Below are 10,010 nucleotides of genomic sequence, written 5' to 3'. Positions count from 1 at the left end.
TGACTTGTCCAAGACCACACAACTTGTGAGCCGGAAACCCACGCTCTTTCCCCTCACAGGGCTGACTCCAAGGGCTGACAAACACACAAGCCGGGCAGCTGTGACCACCCCGCAAGCCTGCCCCTGGGGCACGGTTCACGCAAGCCAGGGATGGGCCTGGGGCCTGGATGTGGCTCCCCAGGCAGCAGTGGACTGTGACGGGAAGGCCCAGGTCAGAAGGCAGTTCCCCTGAGACTCAAGGGCTTAGGGCAGGTGCCCACACCCAGTTGACCCTCCTTCCCAGTGCCCCTTCCTTCGGCCAGGAGAGCAGCAGGTCCTCCGTGAGGCAATGCTGCCTCAGCCCCAACCTCACCGGGCTCTCGGCCTTGGCAGCACCACCAGCGCTGGAGGGGGGGCTGGGAGCTCCCGTTCTCCAAAGCTGGCTCCTCCTGCTCAGACCCGAGCTCATCCAGGCCCTGCCCCACAGGCTGGGTAGCAGGGATGGGCAGACACGAGTGCAGAGGGCGAAGACCCAGCTCATGTAGAGGCTGCTGGGCAAGTGGGGCTGGAACAGCATCTGGGGACCGGGCTCAGCCCACGCTGTCCCCAGACCAGAAGGCACTCCTCTCCCCAACCCCCAGGCCCTCTCCTGTTTCTAAAAGCCTCGCCAGCACACAACAGGCACTGCGTCTAAGGCAGCGGTTCTCAACGTGTGGGTCGCGACCCCTTTGGCGGTCGAACGACCCTTTCACAGGGGTCGCCTAAGACCATCCTGCATATCAGATATTTACATTACGATTCATAACAGTAGCAACATTACAGGTATGAAGTAGCAACGAAAATAATTTTATGGTTGGGTCACAACATGAGGAACTGTAGTTAAAGGGCCAGAAGGTTGAGAACCACTGGGTTAAGGGAACCCAAGAGGGCTGTGCTCTTCCTGGCCCCTGGCGCCCAGTCCAGGCTCTGCGTCCGAGAGCAGCTCTTCCTGACGGGCATGAAGAGTGGCCACCCTGAGGAAACTGCTGTCCAGGGGGCCTTCAACTGCCACTCAGCCCAGCTTCTGGTCTCATCAGCGCCAGGCCCTTCGCTCCACTTCAGCCGCCAGTCCTAAGACCAGCTCTGCATCATCCCCAGAACGTCACCATCTCTGCCTCCGGACCCACAAACATCTTTGGAGTCAGGCAAGCCTGGATCCCGACTGGGGCATGGACACTGCCCAGCTGTGTGACCCTGGGCAAGTGTCGCTGCCTCTCTGACCTCCTTTTGACACAATATGACACAATATTCAAATACTCCCTGACAGCAGGCCATGAAGCCCTCAGCACACAGCTCGCACATGGCGGATGCTCAGGAGGCAGGAACTGTCTGGTTCATTTTTATCATCTCCCCTCCCCCCAACGTCCGCCGCTCCTTCACCCACACATGCCACCCTTCAGCCCCCGGGCCTCCTCCCTTTGAACAGTATCTGAGGGGCCTCCTGGCCTCACTTTGGGCCCTCCCTCCATCGGGACCACTGAGAAGGTGTTGGTGTCACGCCTGCCAGCTTCTGAATCTGCTCACCCGGCCCTCCCACCACACCCGCTCAGCCAGCCCCCCACCCCGGAGCCGTGTGACAAGCCGCCTTCTCCACACCCACCCCCGGGCTGCTGAAGAAATCTACAGCTGTGCCAACTGGCACCACCACAGATTCAGGCTGCACATCCGCTGGGCACCCAGGCTTCTCAGCAGCCCTTCTCGGCTCCCTGCCTTCCCCATTCCCCACCTCGCTGGCTGTGTCAGACCTTGACCCTCTCTCCCTCAAGCCCATCTCCATCCACTCCCTCGGTGACAAGCTCGCTACAGAAAAAGCAGAAGCTATAGTACAGGAGGACCCCCCCACACAGACTTCCTGTCCCACCCCTCCACCTCCCAACTTTCCTGCAGCTCTCCTCACAAAGGCCAGCCCTCAGCTGGTCCCGCATCCCACTCCTCCCTTCTTCCCAGGAGGGCTCCGTCCACTCCTCCTCTCCCATCAGCACTCCGTCAGCATTTTCTCCTCATCACAGCCCCAGGAATGTGCCCAGGCCGCCTCCATTCCGGGGGGAGCCCTCCTTTGACCCTCCATCCTCCTCCGGCCACTGCCCTCCGGCTCCTCTTCGCCATGGAGGAGTGGTTCGCAGCTGGCACTCCAGTTTCTCACCTGCCACTCACGTCCTGGCTCAACTGTCACCTCGCCTGCTAATCCACTGCAGTCTGGCTTCTGACCGCATCTTTCTGCTGAAACCGTTCTTGACAAAGTCACCCAGGCCTCCTTGCTGCTGAATCCTATGGACACTTTGCAGGCCTCGTCTCACTTGAACCCTGGGCAGCATTTGTCCCCGTCGATTCTTCCTGCCTTGAAACACTCCCTTCCCTGACCCTCTTGCTCTCCTCCTGCCTCTCTGGCTCCTTGGGCCCAGTCTGCCTACTGGTCCATCTTCCTGCTGCTTCAGGCATCCACACTGTCCTGTTTTCACTGCACACTCGGCATCCCTCCTGCAGGCTTCATTAACCCCTCCGAATGGCTGCTGCCAAGCCATTATCCCAGACTCCCCCGCCCCCTTCACTCCTATCTAGTCTGCTGCCTCCTGAACAAGTCTCCCGATGCTGGGGGGCAGGGGGGGCTCACACTCAGCATGTTCAAAAGAGGATCATCATCTCCTCCTCTCAAACCTCCACTGCTTGTTCCCCACCTTCTTTACCTGGAAAACTCCTACTTGACCTTCAAAACCCACCTCAAATGATCCCTCATCTGTGAAGTCTTCTTTGTCCCCCACTTCCCAGGCAGAATTGGCTGCCCCCTCTTCTGTGTGCCCTCTCCTCACAGATGACTCCATCTTCTGACTGTCTGAACTTCCTCCCACCCGTGAGCCGTTTGAAGGAAGGCTGTGGGTGAGCCATCTCCCTGGCCGCAGTGAACGCCCACACAGAATCCGGTCCAGGGAAATATCAATCAACACACTGCTCCTAGGCTTCCTCCCCCCACCTCATGGCAGGGTCACTGGAAACAGTCATTTATAATCTTGAACATCAGCTTTGCCCAGCAGCCATCCACCTACTTATTAATGAACCTGACACCCATTTATGAATAAACATTCTAGAGAAGCCTTCAATCTGTTGCAAATCGAGCCAAGAATCCCCTTATCCAGCTTCTGTTTTGGTGTCTTGACCATCATCGTGTCTGTGACAAACCCCCCACCAGCCTGGCATCCAGGGAGACCGTCAAGCAGGAAGCAGTGACAGAGCAGCCTGGCCTGCTTGTCGGGGACTCACTGCTTCCTGTGGCCTCCAGTCCTCTGCTCAGCACTCGCCAGCCCGGTGGAGGCCGGCCCCACAGCACAACCAGACATGATGGTGGTGTTTGCTAGAACCCACCCTCATTGAAAATCAGAACCTGTCCCAGGTCCAGCTGGAGTCCCTCTCCTAGGCTCCTGGGCGGCCAGGGCGGGGAAGGAATAGTCCAAGGCCACACAGCAGGGGCCCGCACCACTGGCCTCCCTCCACCCCATCCCACCTCCCTCGGAGGAGTGGCCAGCTGTTTATTTCCCCACATGTGAGAGCCAGCTCTCGCCCAAGGGGGAAGAAGACAGATAGGGCTAGAGGTGTCACCTACTGAAACAAACGTTTATTCAGCATCTACCCCGTGCAGGCCCCAGCCAGCTTGGCTCTGGGCCCAGAACAGGGGGAAGCTGAGCCAAGAGGACAAGGAGGGGCCCAGGGAAAGGGTGTGAGCACCCCTAAAACTCCCAAGTGTCGCACCCAGTGAGCTTGAGGCCTTACTGGGACCGGGGACTCGGATGCTCACAGGCCTGCCGTCTATCGGTTTTCCCACCTGGCTGCCTAACGGGGGCCCAGACAGGCCTGCTGCCTGGGACAGGCTTCCCGGATCAACCTCTGACCGGCTCTGCTTTGAAGAAGGGAACCCTTACTACACCACTGCTGCGTGCCAGTCGCCGGGCACTCTGCATCCTCATTTCCTCCTCATTAGGACGGATTCTCCCATTCCCTAGTGAGGAGCGAGCCTCCAACGTCTCTCACGGAAGAGAGGCCGGTGGGGATTCGAACCCAGGCCTGTCTGACTCTGGAGGCCATGCTCTTTCCGCTGAACTGTGCTGGCTCGGACAAAATGCAACTCAACTTGGGACTTCCTCAAGAGGGGACCTTTCCTAATATCCCCAGGGGGAACCCAAGGCACTTCCCTCGGCCCCACCAGAGCTCCTCAGACTTGCCTCTGTTATCCTGTTTCACACCCCTTCTCTAAACTGGTCCTTTGCACATCTAACTCCCTCCCCCACCCCCTCCCCCAAGGTGAGCCTGATTCTCCTCTGCAGGCTCCAAAGTGATTGTCTAGGAACCTGGCTCCAGACACACTCCCCTGCTGAGGAACCTTCAGTGGCTCCCAGTGCTACAGCCACAGTGTCAACCTCTGAGCCTGGCATGTTCCGGCCCCTACTGGCCTGCCCAGTCCTGTTCTCCCCTCCCCATGAGGCAGCCAAACACACTGGCGGGCCATGTGGAGAGTGGGAAGAACATAGATGTAGGGGCAAGGCCAATGTAGGTCTGATTCCCAACTCTGCCACAGTCTTGCTGTGTGCCCTTGGGCAAGTCACCTCACCTCTCTGAGCTTAAAAATCTTCAACTGAAAATAAAGATGACACTTTCTATCACAGGCTCATTGTGAGAATAAAAGGAAACCAGAGATATGGCCCACGTGGAGTATAATAACCTCTCCATGAAAAGGAGCTGCCACCCCATCTTGTTTTCCCTTGAATATACAAATGCTTCCCTCCCTCTACGTGCATCTGCTAACGGTGCTTCCTCCCTTCTTCGGCGTCAGTCTGCCAACGTTTTCTACATGGCAAGTGCCACCTCCTCCAGGAAGCCTTCCTAGGCTGTCCACACAGGGGTTTGGGTATGCTGGTCCCTTCTCCGTGGCTTAGACCCCAGGCTGCCTCTTGCTGCAGCTGTGAGTATCCTGGATTTATCCCTCTCGTGAGCCCTGAGGTAGGGTCTCAATCTCCCTTGCCCCTCTTATACAGGGGGCCTAGCTCTGAGCAGCCAGACACAAGACAGGCATTCAGCAAGCATGGGTCAGATATCTCTGAGGGCTCCTCCACCCATCCCTACAGGAGCCATGCTTGTCTCACCGCGGGCACTGGCAGGCAGGATGGGCACAGGCTCGCTGTCATTTGAGCAGGACTGCAGACTCTGCCCCCCCAAACTCCACACAGTCCAGCCTCCTCAGCTTCTTTTGTCGGGAACTTGTTAAAAATAACCACGATAATAATCACTTCCACAGAGAGCCGTGTGATTCACAAAGCAGCCCCCAGGCTCTCTGCGTCCTCCCTGAGGCTGACCCCGCAGCCCTGAGGAGGCGCCAACTGATCCGGATGACACGCGGTTCCCCAGCCCCAGCAGTGCTTCTTGTACCCCATAGTGCGTCAGAATCCCAGGGGTGCAGGGGCAGAGGGCGGTGGCTTCTGAAACCTCTAGGCTCTGCCTCCACAGTCCAGGCTGGGTGTCCCTCTGAGACCAGAAACCCAGCCACAATGCCACCCCGCCTCCAATGACTTCCGCCCCGAGCTGCGGGCCTATCTGTCCAGCCTCCCAGCAGAGCTAGCTGGCTGGGTCCCTGCCACCAACCCCACGTGGCCAGGAGCTCCTCGAGAGCAGAGACCACAGCTGACTCACGCTGTCTCCCTCATGACACCCAGCTTCTCGCTGCCTCGCTTACAACCCTCGGCCAATAGGGTGAGGCCCCAGTGTTTGCAGATGGCAGTCAGAGCTCTGGCCCCATTCCCCACCACCGTGGGGGAGGTAGTACTGTCCAGCAACATCAGTCTGTGTATCTCCCCCTACCTGGCAGGTCCACACCTCCACACCCTCGCACACGCTGTTTCCTCTACCTCGAAAGTCCTTGCTCCTACAGGGTTTCACAAAGCACGCAACAGGAAATGACTTGGGGTGGCTCCCAAAAGTGCCATGAAATATCCCCTTTCCATGTCTCTTTTAATTAGGATGACTTCTGCCAATCTGCCTGGCATAGTCCAGGTTGCACCTGTTGCCCTGATGTAATTAACAGCACCCCTTCCCCCTTTATCACCTCAAAAAGGTCCCGGTTTAGATGATGACTTATATGGTCGCCTTACTTTTAATCCTTCTTAGTGCATGAAAGATGAAGACTTTAACACCTCCCCCGCACATGCTGATTTCTCTAGAAAATTGAGAGGAGGGACGAGCATTTTGCTAGAATTTGATAACGTTTTGTTTACACTGTGGTTGTTTTTTGGTTATCTTCTATTTCAAAGGAGTAATACACTTTTTTCATTTATGATATAAAGTTTCTTTTTAATAAAAAGAATTTTAAAAGCCTGTCAATTTGAGGGAAAATGTCACAGGCTAGTGAATTCTTATTCACTCCTCAAAACCCAACTCAGAATCACCTTCTTTAAACTGCCTCCTCATCCCTTTGTGGTTTAATCCCTTACTCTTCCTCTCCCTTGACATCAGCACATGTACATCATACCTATTACACTAAATTATGGCAACAGCCAACTATTTAGTAAGGACGAGCCACGTGCCAGGCACTGTGCTCAGCACTTACCCACATTCTCTTGGTTAACCCCATTATTCTGTGGAATAGCTCTACAGATGGTGGTGTTTGCTAGAACCCACCCCCTTTCATCCCCCCTTTTACGGGGGTGAAGAAACTTGCCCGCGGTCACACAGCTCATCAGTGGTGGGGTCAGGACTGAAGCTGGGCTGGGCGACTTCAGCCTGTGGCCTTGACCACACTGTACACTAGTGGTCCCTCTCCCCCACCAAAGGGCAGAAGGGGTGTCTGGTCGACCTTGGATCTCATTCCGTCTGAGGCAGCCCGAGGCCTGGCACAAACTGCACTCTGACAAAGACATGAAGACGTGTGTGACGGATGGGCTGGGGCTCGGCCCCTGCTGAGATGCGGGGGGGGGGGGGGGTGGGAAGCTGTGCTCCACGCTTCCATCCGGCGATGGCGCACAACAGCGCTCCAGCAGCACAGGTCGGGGCTGAAAGGACCTCCCAGGAAACGCGTGTGCTAGGTCTCCTCCACCCACCCAGAGCGAGGCTCTGCCTCCCCCACGCCTAAGCCCCAAACAGGCATGCCGGCCCCACTTCCTGCCACCAGACCAGGCTGGCCAAAAGCAGGGCCTGAGTGCTGAGAGGAGAAAGGCCAATGCAGGACTGGGCAGGCCAGGTCCGAGGAGACAGGGCGGGAGCTGTGCTTAGAAGGATTCGGAAGTTCTGCATAAACAAGGGCAAAGGGCATTCCAGGGGAGGGAAACAGCCCAAGGAAAGGTAGGGAGGCCAGAAAGCAGGGAGTTCAGGGGCCAGGGAGGAGCCCTGGTTGGAAGAGGAGAGAATTAGAGGGCAGGCTGAAAAGCAGGTGGCAGCGGGGTCCGGGGTGGGGCTAGCAGGCCAGGCTGAGGAGTTTGGGCCACAATGTTACAGTGACTGGGGGCTGGATCAGGGAAGTAACACACGGCAGCAGAGGCAGAAAGCGGATTTGAACCCGATCTTGCCTCCCTGGCCGGACGCTCAGGAGACGCCAGACCCACCCTGTAGCCATGACTTAGGAACGGAACCCAGATGATGGGGAGACAAGGGTGGGACAGGGCCCCTGGGGGGAGGCAGCAAGTGTGGCAGAGGAGGGAGGGGGTTGTAAGAGCGAAAGACACTCTCTCAGGTGTCACTTTGCACAGCTATCCACCGGCGGATGCCTCCTCGGGACGGGAGGGTCGGGGGCAGGAACTGCAGGGTGGTGGCCGGCCCCCAGGAGCTGGGCTCTGCAGCTGGCATCCCCCCTCTGAAACCCACCTTCCTGCCCCGGCCCAGCCTCCATTCCAACCCTCTACCAAGCTCCTTCCTGCCTGCCTTCCCTTTCTTCCTTTCCCCCCACTTAACAGATTGCAGCGGCAAGATGGCACAAATTTATGGCTCAACTCACCAAAAATAACAAGAGATCTATCAAAGGCAGTTTGCGTGAAATTAACAGGCGCCTGTACCTTCTTGTCAAAAGCACTCAGCTCTGAGGCGAGCCCTGGCACTCCACTCCGCCACTGCCTACCCGTTCCAGGCCTCATCGCTCTTCCAGTACCAACAGCCCCACCCCACCCGGCCTTGCCATTGACCCGACTCGGGGTGTCCCAGAGGAGGTGAGCACAGCTCCCTGCCCCAGTCCCTGGCAAAGGGACCAGGAGGAGGGTCCTGGCCTTCACCGCCATCCCCACCAATCCTGTTCTCAATCTGGCAGCTCTATGTGCCAGCCGGTCCTCCTACAGTTGGTACATGTGTCCAGCTGGCCAGTGGGGAGGAGGTGAAGAGAAGCGTGGAGATGAGGCCAAGGGCTTGGCACAGGTTGTGCTGCCCCCGGGCACAGAGTGCCCTGGGCCCTGATGACGCCACTGGCCCTCAGACACTCCCTGCCACACGGAATAAACTGAGTCTTGCCCCAGAGTGGCAAAAGGGAGGAGGAGGCAGAGAGGAAGAGTCTCTTGTTTACCAGGGGAGAGAAAGAGGCTATGCCAGCCCAGCTGTGAGCGCCAGCATGCTGTGTGAGCCCACTTATGACGGCTGATGCCCATCACTCCCGGCAACTCCCCACAGGGCCTTCCTGCAGGCAAGCCCACGGAGCAGCCTGGAAACATGCCAAGCAGGACAAGGGGCATAAACAGAGTCAGGCTTGGGAACAGCTGCAAGCCCAGAGCTCCCTGCTCAGAAAGGATACCAGGCCTCGCGTCCAAGGATAATCAGCATCCAACCTCCGCCCGTCCTCAGTCACAGAGGCTGCGGCAGAGGCTGGGATGATGGTGGGGATGCTGGTGCCCTTCCTAGAACCAGTCCTCTCTGATCCCCAAAGACACCCTAGCTACCAACCAACCCTGCTTCCGGCTTCAACCAAGCCCAGCTGGCTGCTCCTGGCTCCATGCTTCACGTGGCAGCCAGCCCAGATGGTGCCTGCCCAGGAGGGCAGAGCCGTGCTCCCTCCACTACAGACCACTGGGCCGATGGACCACAGGGAAAGCCAGACAAAAGAACTCACCCTCTGCTGAGCAGGATGGAGGCCCCACAGAGTGAGAGGCAGCGGCGGCCGGGCAGGAAGAGCCATAAACCTCCTGATATATGCCTGGCGCTCTCCACAGATGTTCGACAAAGAGGGGAAATTCAATTTCTTCCTGCAGGCACTAAATCCCAGGCCAGCCTCGGGGGCCTGCAACCTGCCCACGGCCTAGCTGTCACTGGGACAGCTTCATTGACCACTGCTAAGAGGCCACGCTGGCCTGGGAGAGAGGCCGGAGCAAGGCCCCGGGGCACTTGCCAGGGTTGGGCACAATGCAGATGTCTCAGGGGGTGCTGAGAAGCCCCTCCCCAAAAGGATTATCATGATAAACACGCCCTCTTACTACTTCAGGGATATCTCCCCATTTCACAGACAAGAAATTGGTGCCAAAAAGTGGGGGTGGGGGGATCCACTTCAGGTAACAGACAAAGGCAGTGCGCAACTCCATGACGCTGGCCTCCAAAGCAGGGATGGGGACAGATCATACTCCTCCCCTACTCCTAGCAGCCCTCCCGCGAGCCCCACCACCTTCCTGTGGTCCTCTCTCAGTCTGATCCAGATGCCCCTTCTGACTTATATCCCTGCTGACAGCCTCATGATAGTCGGCCAACACCTGTTATCCCAAATGGGGGAAACTGAGGCCCAGAGAGGGGAGGGAACTTCCGTTAGTACCAGAGCTAAGAATCAGATCCCAGACCAGCCTCCCTCCCACCCAACTCCCTGCCAGGCCCCTGGCCAGTCCCTGGCCCAGCACTGGTCAGCAGGCACGCAGGGTCCAGCTGAGGAGTTTGGAGCCTTGAAGCAGTGGGAAGGGTTGGCAGAAGGGAGCTGGAGTGGAAGCAGGAGCAGGCAGGACTCAAGGGCTCAAGGTAGCTTTTGCCCAGTCAGCAGGAAGCCCTAGCAGCTGGCGGCT

The 10,010-nt window shown here is 57.8% G+C and overlaps 1 protein-coding gene across 1 annotated transcript in view; it reads right to left on the bottom strand.

Moving 5' to 3' along the window:
* ADGRB2 (adhesion G protein-coupled receptor B2) overlaps nt 1–10,010 on the bottom strand; it is a 29,340-nt gene that overhangs the window by 17,833 nt on the left and 1,497 nt on the right. The window contains exon 2 of the mRNA XM_023758475.1: nt 353–428. Within this exon, the coding sequence (XP_023614243.1) occupies nt 353–428 (76 nt within the window). The remainder of the gene's footprint in view (nt 1–352; nt 429–10,010) is intronic.

The sequence above is a fragment of the Myotis lucifugus genome, unplaced genomic scaffold (genome assembly GCF_000147115.1).
Source record: "Myotis lucifugus unplaced genomic scaffold, Myoluc2.0 scaffold_131, whole genome shotgun sequence".
NCBI lineage: Eukaryota > Metazoa > Chordata > Mammalia > Chiroptera > Vespertilionidae > Myotis > Myotis lucifugus.
Note: the sequence above shows the minus strand (reverse complement) of the source record. Positions and strands in the feature narration are given on the sequence as shown.